The sequence below is a fragment of the Lepidochelys kempii genome, chromosome 3 (assembly GCF_965140285.1).
Source record: "Lepidochelys kempii isolate rLepKem1 chromosome 3, rLepKem1.hap1, whole genome shotgun sequence".
Classification (NCBI taxonomy): domain Eukaryota; kingdom Metazoa; phylum Chordata; order Testudines; family Cheloniidae; genus Lepidochelys; species Lepidochelys kempii.
Genome location: NC_136382.1, coordinates 208,757,880 through 208,775,838, shown reverse-complemented (window position 1 = coordinate 208,775,838; position 17,959 = coordinate 208,757,880). Strand labels below are relative to the sequence as shown.

Below are 17,959 nucleotides of genomic sequence, written 5' to 3'. Positions count from 1 at the left end.
CCGTACCCGGAAGCGGGGAGCGGCCGAGGCGAGGACGGGAGCGCGGCGCTGACTGGACAGGTGCCGGGCTCGGGACGCGCCCCTCCCCCCGCGCGGCTGGGTCCGGCCCGAGGGCTGCGGGGGGCGGGTCCGGCCGGGCCGGGCCGCGCGGCGCGGCGCGCTCTGGGGTGTCCGGGCCGGGAGCCCGGCTGCGGCGGGGAGGGGCCGGAGGGAGGCCGGGGCCGGGGCCGCGGCAGCGCCTGGAGCTGGGTGGCGAGCCCGGGGGCGGGGGCGAGCCCGGGGGCGGGGGCGCGGCCCCGAGGTGCTTCTCGGCGGGGGCCGCCCCGGGCTTGCCGGGGGTGACTTATCTCCGGGGGGAGACGGGCGGCAGCCGCCGCGCTAGCCGGGCTCCCCGCAGGGAGAAGCCCTGCGCCGCTGCCGCTCGGGAGGGTCCCGGGTGCGGTTCCCAGCTTGCGGGGAGAGGGGCAGGCTGGGCCTCTGAACCGCTCTCCGGCAGGGGTTTCTGTGGGCTCCCTGGTGCGGTGTCGGAAGCACCCTGGAAGGTCTAACTGATTTATTTGGGCATAAGCGTTCGTGGGGATCTGTATGAAGCGGGTTTGTAGCCCAGGGAAGCTCATGCTCAAATACATTGGTTAGTCTCTAAAGTGCCCCAAGTCCGCCTTGTTTTTGCGGGTGCAGACGGACAGGGCTGCCCCTCTGGAACCTGGAAGGTCTGTTGCTGGTCAGTGAACTAAGGGTACTTCAGGAGCGGGGAGGTGGATGTTAATAGGGACAGTTGGCTAAAGCAGCAGGTGGGAGCGAATTGGTAATGGACTGGGGGGGGCACGGGTCAAATTGGATTGGAACAAATCGGTTGGAGAGTCCAGTGAGCCGAGGGCGCTCGAAAGGGTGGTGTGGCAGGCTTGCTTCCTGAAGGGCGCAGCAGTGTGGTGTTGTGCTCTCCACAGCTGCAGAGTCCGCGCTTTGTCTCGGAGCTGGGCTCCGGGTTCTAAGTGCTCATTACAGGAAGAGTCACCGTGTGTTTGTGAAGACATCCTTGCAGGTGCGAACTGAGTGTAACCAATGCAATGGTTTGAGTCCCTAGACAGCCTGAGGAGCTGTCCCATTCATCTCACTGCCCCGTTACTCTGAAACCTCATGGTATTTACTATTTCACTGCTGAGACCTGCAGTAAAACCACTCAGCTATTGAACTTGTCACACAATCCTAAAATGCCTGCTGAGGTGCCTAAACCCCCAGCTGTTCCCTACCCAGCTGCTAAAACATCCAGCTTCACCTGACAACTTTTATGAGGCAGTTACCCATTGCCCGCACAAAACTCGCTGGCACACTGTGAACACTGAAAATGTGAGGACAGTGAAGTGAGTGCAATGTAAGATCAGAGTAAATGACCTGGGAGCTGTTGTGTGTGATTTCTTTCCCTGTTTCATTCAGTTTCTATTCTGTGTAAGCTATTTGGGGCTAGCACCTTCTTTTTGTTGTGTATTTATACAGTATGAGGCACAAGGGGATCCTGGCCCAGGCCTGGAGCTCCTGAGTGCTACCACAATATATGTGTTGAATACGTAGTGTCATCCACTGTTTAATTCAGAGGAAGCACCCACAGAATCCCAGCTCTGCTGTACCAGAGTGCTGTGGAATCCAGGGACCGTGCTACAGGATTTAGGTCTGGCTGTGCCCTCCCTCTACATCTACAGAGGAGTCGTGTCTCAGTGTAGCCCTCCTTTGCATGCAGAGGCCTCCCTCTAGTTGTAGAAAGGATGATCATTTCCTTGTGTGATGTCTGCTTGTTGACAGTGACTCAGAGAACTCAGATCCAGCTTAAGCTGCACAATGTTTCTCCTTATTACCAGCTCCCTTGGCCATGAGGGTAAATGATTCAGGCATCATCTATTCATTTCTCCTCACTGTCTGCCACGTGGACTCCATTAACCACTCTCTCAGTGTAAATAATGTAACTTAATACCATGGGTAGTACAGATAGGTGCTTTACATGCAGCCTAGTCACCAGGGTCTTTGAGAACAGTGCTATGCACAGCGCATGTCCTTAGAACCTCTGTTCATACTGATAGGAAGTTTCCTGCTGACAGGCTGGTCGCTGGCCCCCAGCCATAAATAAGGCTGCAAGCCGGAGAGGAGCTTGAAATGCAGAAATGGCAACAGAAAAGCAAACTGAGTTTCTTGGTCCACATGTGCCAAGGTTTCATGTCCATGGTACCTGCCTCAGTGTGAGGTGATAGTTTCTTAGTCTGGCTCTGGTGAACCTTCCTGTTCAGTACCAGGAAAACTCAGACTGCATGCAGTTTAGGGAATGACTGGGTCAGTGGGAATTTGATTTGTTCAATGAGATTAATTTACTGTATGTGTATTGAACCTAGGAAATTCTGTTAATGACTTTTCCCCTTGGGGAATGATGGCGGATCTTGAGCTATTTGCTGTACAAACACACACTGAGTGGCAATCTCTGCCCTGAAGAACTTACAGTCCAAACGCACAAGACAGATCAAGTGTGGGAGGGAAAACAGAGGTGGTGACTTGCCTAAGGTGACACAGTGAGTCGGTGGCAGGGCTGGGGGCAGAACCCGGTCTCCTAAGTCTCAGGCCAGTGCCCTGTCCATTTGACTGTGCTGCTCCCTGTGGAATGGGCTAGCTGGGCTTTTCCATCCACCGGGATGGCTTTGCCAGGGATCTGGCACCCTCTGGCTCCCTCAGTAAGCCAGGGCTGGGCCCCAGGCTCATAGGAGGTTTAGGTTTGCATGTGGAGCTCTTGCTCATCTCCTGGCGGGGATGTTGCCTACAGAGCTCTGATCTGGGGTGCAGAATGCCAGGAGGCCTGACATGCAGAGATCTCCATCTCTAGCTCCCTCTCCTACCAGCTGGGTCCCAGAGGCTCTTCCCTGGAGGGCTCTCAACTGGGGTTCCTAGGTAGCTCATAACCTGCTCCTGCCTCTCTCTCTGTCTCTGCGCAGACGTTCCCCGTCATGGTGGGCGAGAGGAGGAACGGAAACCTGCTCGTGCACCTGGGGCCCAAGCTGCAGGCCCACCCCGAGGAGCTGATCCGGCAGCGCCGGGGCCACGATGGCCACACCGAGTACCTGATTCGCTGGAGCATCCTCAGCTTGGAGGAGGCCCCAGGGAGCAGCACCAATGCCTCTTCGGCGGAGAGCAAAGCGGAGAACATCCTGATGTGGATGTCGGCAGAGGAGGTTTATGCCAACTGCCCGACGCTGCTGGGCAAGAGGAAGCCCGAGGGGCAACGGGTGAAGGAAGAGAAGGCACCCAGCACGTTCCCTCCGGACGTCACGCTGGACGAGGCCTCGCTGCTGGAGATGAAGGCTGACGTCAGGAACCTGGTGCAGCGGGCTGGCCGGCAGATGGCTGGGCCCACGGGCCCGGAGTCCTCCATCCTCAACACCATCCACGTGCTGAGCGCCTACGCCAGCATTGGCTCGCTGACGGGCGTCTTCAAGGAGACCGGGGCCCTGGACCTGCTGATGAAGATGCTGTGTAATGAGGAGAAGCAAATCCGCCGCAGCGCCGGCAAGATGCTGAGGGCCCTGGCTTCCCACGATGCAGGTGAGATCTCCTGGCAAGGAGCCCCAGAGAAGGGCTGGGCCAGACCCAGCTGCTGAGCATGGTGTACTGGGGGGATCCTGGAGCTCTCCGGGAAGGGGAAAAGATTGGAGCTGGGTTCCCCCAGGCAGCAGGATCTTCTCGGGGACCCTGTTCTCTTCTGGGTGCCTGGGGAGGAGTTGGGACTGGGTACTGTTTCTAGTATGTGGGATCAAGTACTCTGACAATATGACTGGCTGATGAGGGCCTGACTTGCTCATCTCATGGTTGCTCAGCAGAATGTAGAAATCAGAGGCCTGAATGTGTTTCAAGGTGCCTCCTAGGGAGGGAGAAGTCCTGTAATTGATCTCCACACGCTTCCAAGGCCAGCAAACTCAGCAGAATTTCTTGGGAGGAATGAGGCCAAGCAGTGAGCAGAGTGAGATGCTGAGGACAAGGCATTGGGACTGCACTGCTGTGGGAGACCTGGGTTTAGTTCCAGTCTTCTTTCGTCTGCTGGGGGTACTGAAGAGGTCGGACCACAAGCTCATCTACGGTGCTGCCCCGGGCAGACTAGAGCAGCATTCTGGACTCTGAAGCCCACGTTGCTGTGTTATCTGGTGCTCCTTGGAGAATCCCAGTGGAGTTTGGGAGCTTACACAGAATCTTCATTTCCTGCTTGCCATTGTATAGTATTTTATAAGATAAAAACTTGGTGCTAAAAACATTTCCAAGTCTCTTGTTAGCGCGTGGCTCAGGGACGTGGATTTTCTGTGTGCTCCTTGGAAGAGCCTGGTGGTTTCCCATCTGCCCCTCTTCCTTGGAAGGATTTTTTGGCTCATCCTGCCTCCCTTTCCCCAAGGACAGTTGTTCTTGCTGGCAGTGACTAAGGCCAGGTCTACACTGCAGACCTACGTCCACACCCCGGAGCGACTTTATACCGACCTAACCCCCGTGTAGACAGCGTTATGTCGATGGGGCAGCTACTGCCTCTAGGGGAGGTGGATTACACTGACGGGAGCGTTCTCTCCTGTCGGTGTAGAAGAGTCTTCACTTAAACACTGCAGTGGCAGGGCAGCATTGGTGCAGCTGTGCTGATGCAGCATTTTAAGTGCAGACCTGCCCTCGGGCTGTGTGGGATTGTTAACCAATCAGCAGAGCTTCCTTCATGCCCAGCCCCAGCTCTGTCCGAAGAGCTCCGGTGTTCCTAACAAAGCATCAAGCAGCAGAAGAGTTCCCACCCTACGGAGTTCCTTACCTTTCATTCCTCCTTCCTGTTTTCCTTCCCCTTCTTTCCATAGACTTTAATTTTTGTGGCACATTTGGTCTGTCTCTGGGCATGAGAACAGCTAATAAACTGGTCCAATCAAAGATACTATCTCACCCACTTAGCAGCTAATATGTCTGGCTTGGCTCCAGAAGGACTGAGGGAGGAGGTGTCCTTCAGGCCAGGAGATCTTGCAGTCCTGGCTAGAGGGAGAGCTGGGCCCTGTTTCCAGACTTCCTCCCCTCCACTTCTCTTCAGTTCACTTGCAGCCACCCCTATTTTGTCAGGAGATAGCAGAGCCTTCCCATCTGTCCATCCCTACGTCCTCTCAGTGGCTTGCTTGAGCTGCAGTGTGGTACCACCTTTCCAGCCGCAGTCCCTTGAGAACTCAGCCCTGGCAAGTGGACCTGTTCTTGTAGCCACAGCCAGCCTGTCACTGTCTCTCTCTCCCATTCCTCTGTGACCCCTCCAGCCAAGTGGGGGAGACAGCTAGCTCCGTGGGAGGACAGTGTCTGGTCCTGTGCAGTTTGATCTGGCCAGGGTACAGTAATAGTACTGAACAGGCAGGTGGAGAGAGACTCTGCCCCTCTCACACAGGGCTCGCGGGCGATAAGAGCCTAAGCAGCTACACTGCAGCAAAACAAGCCCCTTCTCCTAGTTCTGAGTGATCCTCCCAAGAGGGGAGGGCAGTCTGGTTCTGAGCAGGAGACCCAGGAGAGGCTGCTGCCGCGTGAGGGCTTTGAGCCGAAAGCTCTGGAATTAGACTGAGCAGGGGGAGCCTCCTAGGCTACAAGACAAGTGTTTCCTCAGAGATGCTCGGGCGGAGCTGGTTAAATGGAAATTCCACACGCAGGGCAGGAGTTTAAATAGACCAGCTCTGATGAGTTACCCAAGACAAGCTGCAGTACGTCCAGGTCCTAAAACTAGACAGTCTCTTTCCAAAGGGTCAGGGATGCAAAAGATCAGAGTCTCCAAGCAAAAATTTTGAAGCACTGACCTCATCCATACAAACCTCTCTCTCTTCAGAGCTATCACAGCCTGGTGCAGTGTCGTCATGGATGAGCTGAAGTTAAATCCACTGTAAAGTTAAATCCACTGTAAAAACTGTAAAGACAGTTTTCCTAACAGCTCACTGATGGCTGCAGTAAAATTCTCAGTGAGGTCTCTGCCTCCCAATGCTGTAGTTTGAGGCCAACTGTGGCTCTGTGAATGGGAAGGGGGCTCCTACATCAGGTCAGCTGTGACCTCTAAAATCTCAGGGCAATAAACTGTCCGAGGTCATCTTTGTGAGCTGGAGCAGACCTGCAGAGCAGGTGAAATGCCTGCTTCTAGCACCCAAGCCCCCACAAAAGAGAGAGGGCTCCTTTCCCAGAGGGAGTAATTTCTCCTGCCCTACAACTAGTAGTAGGTGTTGTAGGCCCAGGATGGGCAGGGCACCCGTTGACGTGGTATCTGGACACCAGTGCATAGGCACAGAAAAGAGGTAGGTGGCTGGCATGGTAATGTAGCGGGTATTGACAGTACTATTTCAAGGGGATGCTTCAGAACTAGCCAAGGTTTCCCACTTTTGCTTCATCCCAGTCTCCAGCTTCCAGGGGTCCCTGAAGGCAAATGAACATAGTGGGGAGCAATCTTCCACCTACTCCATCTCAGTGCCGGTCAATATATCTGTGAAACTCCATCAGAGCTGTGCCCGATGCTCTAAAGACAATGAAACAGTAAGCGTTCCCTGCCCAATGAGTTTCCAGTCTGATGTGCTGACTAGATGTACAAAGACGTGGCTCTGTGCGGGGCCATGTGTGGTGCGGGTGAGAGCTGCTTGGCTGTGGCTACAAAAATATTGGTACAGATCTATGCAAATTCTGTAGAGCAGCTCTCCAGGATATGCTTGTTTACACCACCACTCCCACTAACCCTACCCTCTTGATATACAGGTCTGTGTCTCGCTTCTGTGTCTGGGAGGCAACCTTGCAGCTGCCTGGTTAGCAGCAGGGAGTGGTGGTGCTCATAGCTGGGACAGAACCGAGTGGACACAGCCTTGATGAGGTTATTCCGGGGCTTGCAACTGCATGACAGGGAACGGGCCTGGTATGGAGAGGCCAAGGGTGGTGAGTGATGGAGTTGGGGAAAAGCCACACGGGTGTCCTTCAGCTCAGTTCAGTGAGAGTTTATTAGCGTAACAAGCTCTGTCAGTGTAAGATATAGCCAGACCCCTCAGATCTAACCTGGCTCCCATTGATATCAGTGGAAACAATTGTGGCTCTTTAATTAGCCACTTTGGGGGGATTTTGCAGTGTGCTTGAATTGGGATCCCCCCTCCGTCCTGCACTATCCAGGGGCAGCGGAGACCCCAGTTGTGCAGGCAGGGAGCTATACTGGTGCTGCATCAGGCCATCTCGAATCCTAACGTCTGCCAAGATGATATCTGGATAGCTTAAACCAGTCTGACTTTTCTACCACGCCAAAGGGGCGACCCCACAGGGGGGTCACACCTGTAATCTGCCTTTGCTGTCTTGGGTTATTAGTGAGAAAAGACAATCTTCATGTGCTGAGCCCTTCCTCACCAGCTGCAGGAAGTGCCAAGCGTGGCACGCGGCAGCTCCAAAGGAGACTGGTCAGAAAGTTACAGGCCCATCAATATAGGGTGATAAAATCCCAACCTCACCTGCAAGGCGACCTGCAAAGGGTTTTAAAAAGTGCTTGTGCCTTTTTGGTTGTGTCTCATGTCAAAAGAGGCCTGAAAGGGCTTTTTCCAAAACCAGGGGTTTCCTGTGGCTTGTTTTATTTTCTCCTTACAATGCGAGGAGTGTACATTTTGTTTTTTCCAGAGGACCTGCTGGAGGTCTGAGAGCTTGTGGAGGGCGAGCTCTCTCAATGGAGAGGCAGGGACGTTGAATCTTTAGCAGGCAGGGTTCTCCACAATGCTCCTCGTCATGCATGTGAAACTTTTCAGGGAGCTTGAATAGCAATGCTGTTTCCCTCTCTCGACCACTCCCGAGTCCCCATTTCACTCATTCTCCAGTCAGCCCCAAAGCTGACAGGGCTGGGCTCTCTCATGCCAAACCCGAGGGGGACAGGCTGTTTTGGGAGAGAGGAGCGGAAGGGTCAGGCTTCTTTCGCTGTCAGAAAGCAGCAAAATAAAAGCCCAAGTTTTTTATTTGACTTGGCAAGGTCACTGGCAGGGTGGGCAGGTGCTCCCGGCTCGTGGGTGCAGTCTCGCTTTTGATGGCTTTTTGTTTCGTTGGTTGTTTCGCTTCGGCGGGTGGGGAGCAGTAAACTCCATGGCTCTCACTGACTCTTCTCCCTGGGTGGGGACTTGGGAAAAGCCTGGGGTACTGCAGGCCTTGAGATCTCTACCGGGCAGTGATAGCCCCACATGTTGGTTGGTTGGTTAGTGGCCACGTAGTGGTTGGAAGGTCCGTGGAGGGTGTAAGATTTGAGTCGTCCAAGGGGGATAGGTGGTCAAGGGGCGTGTTGTTTAGCCTTGCGTGGATGATTCCCCTTTCTGGGGCAGAGACGCTCCTGAGGGGCAGGTGGGAGGGAAAGCATTCAGCTGGTGTGTGTGTCGTGGCTGCAGGGAGTCGGGCCTACGTTCTCCTGTCCCTGAGCCAGCAGGACGGCATTGAGCAGCACATGGACTTCGACAGTCGCTACACCCTCCTGGAGCTGTTTGCGGAGACCACGTCCTCCGAAGAGCACTGCATGTCCTTCGAGGGGATCCACCTGCCCCAGGTACCCACAGGGCTGGCTAGCTTGGGAGGAGGGGCACAGGAGCAGGGGGCTTCACTGGGTGGAGGCTTGGAGCCTGTCTGGTATGGAGATGGACGGTGTGGTGACAGGATAGAGCTCAGAGGCCTATTGGGGATGGGAGGGATGGCTCAGGGTGGGCAGGATGAGGGGAGGTTGTGGGGAGGGTTGGCTCAGAGGCCTGTTAGGGATTGGGGAGGGGAGGGTTGGCTCAGGATGGACAGAATGTGGGGAGGGTTGGCTCAGGGTGGATGGGCAGGCTGGTGGAGGCCTGTTGGGGGTGGGTGGCGATGCCCCAGGACGGCCAGGCGGCCTATCCAGGACAGGGGGGCAAGTGGGGGTGGCTCAGGGTGGGCAGGACGGGGGAGAGGGTTGGTAGAATGCCAGGGGGTAGGTGGCGATGCCCCAGGATGGGTGGGCAGGCAGGGGTGGGGGTGGCTCGGGGTGGGCAGGCTGGTGGAAGCCTGTTAGGAGCGGGTAGCGATGCCCCAGCATGGCCAGGTGGCCTATCCAGGGTGGGTGTGGGTGGCTCAGGGCAGGCCGGGGGTCTGGCTGGGGAGCTCTCATACCGTGGCTCTGACGCCGTATCTGTTGCAGATCCCCGGGAAGCTGCTGTTCTCGCTGGTGAAGCGGTATCTGTGCGTCACCTCTCTCGTGGACAAGCTCAACAGCAGCACGGAGCTGGGCGGGGAGCGGCAGGACTACGCCGTGCCCTGCGCCCACGTCGGGGAGAGGAGCCGCATGCAGCGGGAGTTCGAGTTCAGCATGGCCATGGCCAATCTCATCTCCGAGCTGGTGCGGGTGATGGGCTGGGACCGCAGCCAGAGGATGGAGCTGCTGTCCCTGCAGGAGGGGCAGCCGCGGGTCGTCCGCTCCATCTTCCAGCCCAAGGCTCCCGCCTGCGCCACTGTCCAGGTCCCTCTGGTCACGCCAAAGCCCTCGCCGCGCAAAAAGCAGGGCCCCGGGTTCTTGACTTTGTCCGACTTCTCCAGGCGCAGCAGCTACGTGGAGTACGTTCAGGAGAGCCTCAAGCCGGGGATGATGGTGCGGATGATGGAAGACTATGAGGAGATCAGTGCTGGGGATGAGGGCGAGTTCCGCCAGAGCAATAACGGGATGCCCCCCGTGCAGGTGAGTGCCCAAGGAACGGAGGAGAGTGGGACTGGCAGAGAGGAAGGGAGGAGGGTGAAACACTGCGAGTGGCGTTGGTTCCCATTCTTCCTGGTAAAATGTCCCTGCCCCTGAGAGCTCCGGTCCCAGGTGTGTTTGGCTTGGACTCTCTGTAGCTGGCTTCCTTTGATCCACAACAGGCTGTGCTCCTCTGGCCAGGGGTGAACAGGTTCTTCATCCACACTCTTCCTCTTTAGGAGAGCTGGCCGCAAGTGAGAGTCCGGTCTGAGGGGCTCCCTTCGCACTATGCGTGTGCGGAGCAGCATGGGCTTGGTGCAAGGTCAGAGCTGCAGACAGCCCACCTGGAAGAAGGGCCCATGGCCTGGTTTACCTTCTGCACCGCCAGAGTTGCTTGCTAAATTCCCTCACTGTAACGTACCCTCACTGCCTTCAGCTCCTGCCCTGACACCTGTGCCCGTTCAGCACAGGCTAATCGTGTTGCACAGGAGTCCTTACGGAGGGCGTTGTTTGAAGACAATGGTTGGGTCCCCTGGTTACAGGTCCACCCAGGGGACCTATGACCACAAAGGCCTGTTCCCTTGAGCGGTCGGCTGGGCTGGGCCCACCACCTCTCCTCTTTGGGTGGGCTCAGCCCCCCAGCTCCTTGTCTTCAGCCAGGTCTAAAGGGAGCACTTGGTTCTTCTCTGCTCGCTGCTGAATCTTTGTTTTGAGGGACCTGCTGTTGATACTGCCCCAGCAGAGCGTGGATGGTGGGACAGCAGCAAGGGCCCTCCGGAGTCCCTGTGGGGATGCAGTTGGCAGAGAGACCCCAGAGCGGTGGGTTTTAGAGAACAGCCTATTAGGACGAATGAAAGGACTCTCACCTCTAGAGCCAGGACTGGATTGAGGCATTCCATGGCCATATGCGTATCACGATGTGAGGGGGGAGCAGGGTCAGGCACGGCTCCTCCCCTGCACTGTGGCCCTGTCCTCCAAGTTGAGTAACAAGGAACCCCTTCGTCCCCCTGAAGAGGCAGGGGCAGCAGCACAGGGTCCCTTCTCTCCCTGCCCGCCGGACTGGCAGTTGTGGCAGCTAGGGTGTGTCTGCAGGAGTGGGTGAACTGGATTCATTGCACTCTGCTTCCCCCTTTGCTTGGAGCTTGCTGTTGGGGGCACGGGGAGAGCAGTGGGGCTGGCGTTTTCCCCCCTTAGGATGTGTGGAGCAAGCTCTCTGCAGATGCAGGCAGGTGTTGCTGCATCAGTCCCATTCAGGTCACGTTTTTAAACTTTGCCTCACATCCATGAAGGCTGGAAAGATTTTAAAAGGAGAGCTGAGGATTGTGCTTTAATCACATCACTCCTGGATCTGGTACCCTCGGCACGAGCTTACAGTGCCTCTGCCTTATTCTGTCCCTGCTTGGAGCTTTTGTTTCAGGCTGTCCCTGCACTGATTACTCAAGCCATGTCTTTGAGCTTTTCTTCCCAACCCCAAGGGCTAGTGCTAACTTTTTTCCAGATCAGGGTTTGACTGTGCTGTCGTTGTGTGGTCCATGAGCCAGGGATCTAGGCACTTGCTTGTTGTGTTTCTGCCTTAATGGAGTCCAGGATTGCACAGCTTATACCTAAGGGCGTAACGGTGGTGATGCATAAATTAGAAATTCTATCTTGGCTGTTGGATGCCCAAGGGAAGAGTGTGGAACTGTCCTTTAGAAAAATAACATATGAACAAACTGAGCACAGTTGATCCTGAAATCAGATGCAAATATGAAGTCTTGGGGCCAGTTTAGTCACTTCAGGTTTGAATGGTCTCTTTGGTCTGGGCTGGACGCATGGGGGCCTTGCCCGCGTGAGGCTCCCTTCTGTAACTGTATAGGCCTCTGGCTGTCTCTGGTCACACAGTCTACAGCCTTTAGGAAATGCCCTTTGTCTGTTACTGTGCCATGGCGTGTTTTAGTGGCTCACGTTACTGAGCTGTCTCCTGAAGCATCCCCATTTACCTCTTCCTATCGTTACAGTTCCCCTGGCCTCCTGGGATCTGACTTACATTTTCTGTAAGTCTTGTCTTGCAGCTTTATGAATGATTTCCTTTTCTGTCAGTAATGATGGTTCCCTCTTTTGTGATGCCCTGAGCTGGATGAGTGAGTTCCAGGTGCTGATGGTTAATCCATCACTTCCTGGATAAAATGGCACCTCATCTGCCCTTGCAGATTCACCCCAAAACTGTCAGTGGCACTGTCATCGGTTTCCCTTCCATGTGCTTTCCGCTATGGCAACTTACGCCAGTTAAGGACAAAACCTTCCCGGTCGCTGTCTTGCCTCTTGTCGCCCAAGGGACTCTGTTGTTGTGCACAGGTGGCTGAAGTGTTTAGTGCTTTGAAGCCTGCTGCAAGGAGGGTCAGTTTGGGGCCTATTCCACAACTTCGTTGTCGCTGTGTAAAGGCCTGATCTGTGCCCTAAGGGAGCTTGCAGTCTGACTTGCACACCTGGGGTCCTTAGTGGATTCCACACCTAGCGTTGGTGGGAGGCTTTGAAAAAGGGTGTTTTGGAAGAGTGTCCAATTCTGAAACCTGCTGTGCGGTTTCTGGTGCTCCTTGTGTCCCTTATAAGCAAGGCTCTGTGCACTCTGGTGCGAGCTGGACACAATCTGTAGTCAGACCTCCGTGCTGTGTGATGCATCGGTGCAGCACGTTGGATGTTCTGTGGCAGCCTCAGAGAAATTCCATCATGAACGGTTTCACTGAATGGAAGATTCACAGATTCAGAGTATCTGCCTTACTTAATTTCCTCTTTGGGGACTGTCACCTTGTTGTGTTGAAGGGGCTTGCATGTTCCAGTGATCCTCAGAGCTAAGTTGTCGGGAGCTTCATGTTCCTGGTAGAGTCTCTCAAGACGAACAGGTCTGAGGGGAGGTCCCAGACAAAGCACAGTCCAATTCCCTAAGTCCTCAATGGTGGATCAGGCGTAAGAGGGTCCTCGGATCTCAACAGGTGTGAAAGCAGATAAAGGCTGCAACAAGTTGGAGATCTCCAGTCATCTCGGACTTTCCCTGCCACTGAGCCCTAGACCTCCAGCTTGTCATGATCATGAGGTTGCTGTAGGCCCACCAGCCTCCCCATGTTAAAAGAAATCACATGCAGGCTTCTATCACGGGAAATAACATCTTTCCAACTTTCCAAGCCCTGCGGTGACGGACTAGTGGTGATGGAGACAGTATTAGTGAATCTGGCAGTCCCTAGCCATGAATCTGCACATAGGCGGTGGTAGTTAAATGGTCGTCTGGCACCTGGACTGAGACGGGTGCAATTCAGCAGCTACTGTCGCGACTGAGCAGTCCTCTTTAGGATCCTCTCTGCTCACTCCGCATGGTTAGAAAAGGTGCCCTAAACTTAGACTGTCTCATACGCTCCTGGCTGGATTACTGCAGCAGGTGGGATCGCTCTGCCTGTGTTCGAAGCTATAAAAAGACAGTGACTTTTTCAACATGGAATGTTCACACCTGGATGGATAACAAAGATAATGTGTGGCCGGAAGAAGAACTGCTATCGTCGCCATGGAACTTGCCAGATATACCATCGACGTCACGGCCCTGAGTGAGACAAGGTGCCCAGGTGAAGGTCAACTGAGAGAAGGTGAAGGCTACACCTTTTCTGGAAAGGGAAATCTGCAGAGGGCAGGCGCATTCATGGTGTCGATTTTGCAGGTAGGAATAAATGTGTCAGTCAGCTTACAGAGTTTCCTGTAGGAATCAATAAATGTCTTGTGACTCTTCGTCTTGAGCTCAGCAACAACCAGTCTGCTGCTGTCATCAGTGCATATGCCCCAACACTTGATTCTATGGAGGATATCAAGGAACAATTCTATACAGATCTTAACAGAGTCTTGACCAGCATTCCCAAGGAGGACAAGATCATTCTCCTCAAAGATTTTAACGCTCGAGTCGGGCGGGGGTCAGATCTTTGGAATGGCACTATCGGAAAAGGAGTAGGAAAGGCTATCTCCAACGGCATCTCTTCCTGAGCAAATGCATAGAACATGGCCTGATCATCACAGACACCCTCTTTAGACAAAGTGAGAAATATAAGACCATCTGAAGACACTCTCGCTCCAGTCATTGGCACCTTCTTGACTATGTTATTGTTACAGCTTGAGATCGGAAGGATGTCCGCATCACAAGTGAAGATATAGTGACTCAGAAGAAACTTAAGCAGTGTCTCCAAGAGAAGTTTGCCACTATGCCTACAGCTGCTGATGATGATGAAAATTTCTGGGGTTCAAGACTGCCATTCTCTCGGCATGTGCTGAGTCCACTGGCTATGTCACCCACCATCACCAAGATTGGTTTGATGAGAGCTAGGCTGAGATTCAGGGCCTGCTTGACGAGAAGAGAAAAGCTCATTGCATGTGGCAAAACGACATATCACACCAGCAGAAGAAATTCATACAAGCAACTCAAGGCTGAAGCTCTAGGAAAATCCATGTAATCAAAAATACATGGTAGTGAGAAAAGGCCAAGGAGATTGAGCTTTACACTGATAAACATGACATGAGGAGTTTTTTCAGGCAGTAAGGGCCATTTATGGTCCATGCTCCCATGGACCCACACCACTCGGAGGCCAAGACGGGTCAACATATTTTAAGGAGAGCAAAGCCATCAAAGCCAAATGGAAGGAGCCTTTTGAGTTACTCCTGAACCATGAGTCAACTGTCTCTGATGCCACTATCGAATCTATACCTCAAAGACATGAAAGAGACTCTCTTGCTGATCCTCCCTCTCCCCCCGAAGAAGTAATATGAGCCATTATGCAAACTAAGAACAATAAGGCAGCAGGGCCTGAAGTCTACAAGTTTGGAGGTGAAGAACTGGTAGGAAAGCTCCACGAACTTTTTCTTCATAAGTGGTATAATGAGAAGAAGACTTGAGAAACGCTAACATTGTTACAATCTTTAAGAAAGGAGATAAGTTGGAGTGTGAAAACTATCGAGGCATTGCCTTGCTATCTACAGCAGGGAAAATTCTTGCCTGTATCTTCTTAAACCCATTACTTTCCCTTGCTGAGGAAATATTGCCAGAATCTCAGTGTGGTTTTAGACCATCCTGCGGGACAACCGACATGATCTTTGTTGCCTGCCAAATCCAGGAAAAGTCTCAAGAGCAAAATCAGAACTTGTACATGGCTTTCATCAATTTGACAAAGGCCTCTGACTCTGTCAATCGCGAAGCCCTGTGAAAGGTGCTGGCCAGATTTCGCTGCCCTCCAAAATTTATTAAGGTTGTAAGGCTTCTCCGTGATCAAACGACTGCCACAGTTCTCTGTTATGGCCTTGAGATGGAACCTTTCGTCATCAAAACTGGGGTTAAGCAAGGTTGCATTATTGCCCCAACCCTGTTCTCCATCTATTTAGCAGTCATTTTGGTTAAAGATCACCTCCCCAATGGAGTTGACATTCAATACAGAATGGACGGGCGGCTCTTTAATCTTCAAGTCTCTGCTCGAAGTCAAAAGTCTTCAGGGCATCCATTACTGATCTTGAGCATGCTGATGACTGTGTCATCCTCACACACACTGAGAATGACCTTCAGTCCATACTGGATTTTCTTGCACAAGCTTACCGAAGCCTAGGACTCTCTCTCACTATCTCACTCAGCCTGCCTCAGGCCTTGCACGTATCCCACCACAAATCACCATTGAGGGACAGACTTTGAAGACAGCTGAGCACTTTTGCTACCTTGGTAGCCCACTTTCTCAAAACTCAAAAATCGACAGTGAGATCCAGCACAGGATCTAGTGTGCAAGTGCTTCCTTTGGGAAATTGCTCCATTGTGTTTTCATGGACCGTGACCTACGTCAGGACACCAAGATCCAGGTCTAGAAGACAATTGTTGTTCCTACACTCCTCTATGGATACAAAACCTGGGTGACCTATCGACAGCACCTCAAGAGCTTGGAGAGGTACCACCAGCAATGCCTCCGGAAGATCCTTCGCATCAAATGGCGAGATCGCTGTACTAACGCCAGCATCCCCACTGAAGCCAATGTCTCCAGCATTGAAGCAATGATCCTCATGTACCAGCTTTCCTGAGCTAGACGTTGTGTGTGGATGCCAGACTCTCGCCTTCCAAAACAAGCCCTCTACTCTCAGCTCGCCCATGATCAGAGATCCCGTGGTGGTCAGAGGAAACGCTACAAAGACACTCTGAAAGCATGTCTTAAGAAAACTGATGTGGATGTCACAAGCTGGGAGGAGCAAGCCACTAACCGATCCCAATGGTGCCATTTCCTCCATCAGGCAGTGGCCCGCTTCGAGGACAAGCGCCTTTCCCTCAAAGCTGAAAAGAGAGAGAAGGAAGGAAAAAGAAATAACTTTCTCCCAGTAGGCAACTGGCCTGCCACGAAATGTCTGTACCTACTGTGGGTGGATTTGCAGGTCCAGGATCAGACTCTCAAGTCATCTCAGGACCCATATTTAATTTCGTGATAGAGATCATCCTTGAATTGAGGGATCACTTACTTAGTTTGTTAGTAAATTCAGTTTATGTGCTGATGCCCTGAAGGAGATAGTGGTTGAGGCAAAGGGGGGGTCAAGGGCGGGGAGTTTAAGGTGGGAGAGACTAAAGCATGCTGGTCCTGGGAGGGGAATGAGCCGGAGGTGAGGGGGATCAGGGTGGGATAGGGTCATGGGGGCTGGGTAGAGGGGCTGTAGGAAGAGAGAAGATGAGCTCTTGGGTTCAGTGATTGGGGCCATGAGAGGGGGTGGTGGTGAGAGGCAGAGGGGGAAGGGAAGTGGGGACTGGGGGGCAGAGGGATGGAGTTCCACTTAGATCTTGTGAGTTTACTTCCCGCAGAAGTTAGGTGACTCCCGGGAGGAGGGGGACGTGAGGGAGGGATTAAGGAGGGAGTTGAAGGTGGCCGGGTGGCACAGTGCTGCTGGCTAGGGGCAGAGCCATAGAAGGAGAGGGGATTTGCAGTGGAGCAAGTCCTCCTGGGGCTGGGACATGTGCTAGAGGCCTTCCACTGTGCAGCAGCAGGAGTTGAGGAAGTGGATGGTGGGGCTTGGGTGGAGTGGGGACCTTTCACCTGGGTGAGTGTGGAGAGTTAGTGACTGTCACCGGAGAGCAGAGAAGTCTGGCAGTGCTGGGGGAAGTCACAGACCGCTGGCAAGGAGAGGGTGCAGCAGGCTTTGTTGGAGCTGAGACACTGGCCAGGCGCAGGGGTCTCAGTGAGGGAAGGACCCGAGGGGAGCAGATCAGGGGGTGGGAGAGCTGATCCTCAGCTGTGGTCAGAGGGGTGGGATTGTGGCACGCAAAGAGGAGGCGCTAGGAGTCCAAGCCAGAAAGGAAGGTGGCTGAAATGTTCCTGTGGGCAGTCCATGCCAGCGCCATGGAGGGAGAGGAGAACAAAGTCAGATGCAGTGTTGGTCTCATTCATTCTCTGTGTTTGAAGAGGGGTGGGGGGTGTTGGGAGAGGAAGGCTGGCGCTCTCGCTGTGCTCCTTAGCGGGGAAGCCGGGCTCTGGGAGTGGGGAAGGAAGGAATGACTGCAGTGTTGCGGGAAGTGCAGGTTTCAGTGAGAGCTGGGAGTTGCAGGGAGACAGGGTCCTGAATGGCTGTGATCTGTCTGGAGATTGACCAGACCGTACCCCTGTTAAATAGGGTACAGAATAGCCGGCACCGTATGCTTTTCCCTTCAGACTGCAGGGGCTGGGGGTGAAGAGGATTTTCACCTGGGCCAGTGGGTGTTGGGAAACTTTGAGCCCTGACCACACCCACTTCCGTTCCATGGTTCTCCATGGATTTCCTTGCCATGCTCCCTACTAGACTCTCCCTTTTCCCTGCCATAGATCGGTCAGCTCTCTCCGCCCTGTGCGATGACTGCCCCGTGGGTTATGTGTTTATTCAGGATGTTCATTGCTCTGCTTGGCATCTGGGGTTTGTTTGAACATTTCATGTGTCTGTCTTGTGCTGTAGCATTGCACGCTCACCTGTCTGCTGGGCAGACCATATTCCCTCACACCCAGTATTGCGTTTACAGCCTAGCCCTCCCTGTCCCAGACTGCACTTGTAATCAATATTCTGTGACCACTCTTCACGCTCCCTTTTCCCATTCAGTTCCGCAGCGGTTTCCTTCTCTGAGGCCACGTCCTCGCTTGGCCTTGGACCATATTTAGGAATAGTGTTTGGATGTGGTTCCAGTTAGCAAGAGTTCACTTGATTTGCCCAGCCCTGTTCCGGTGTTCTGGCTTAGGTCCCAGAGTAGACTAGAATGTGTTGCAAAGCATGGTGTGT

At 53.7% G+C, this 17,959-nt stretch overlaps 1 protein-coding gene across 1 annotated transcript in view; it reads left to right on the top strand.

Moving 5' to 3' along the window:
* The first annotated feature begins 365 nt into the window (after positions 1-365).
* Positions 366-17,959, top strand: part of LOC140909765 (cullin-9) — a 63,981-nt gene continuing 46,387 nt past the window's right edge. The window contains 4 exon segments of the mRNA XM_078852377.1: positions 366-1,042; positions 2,970-3,576; positions 8,397-8,551; positions 9,164-9,697. Coding sequence (XP_078708503.1) covers positions 2,982-3,576; positions 8,397-8,551; positions 9,164-9,697 — 1,284 coding nt within the window. The 5' untranslated portion in view covers positions 366-1,042; positions 2,970-2,981.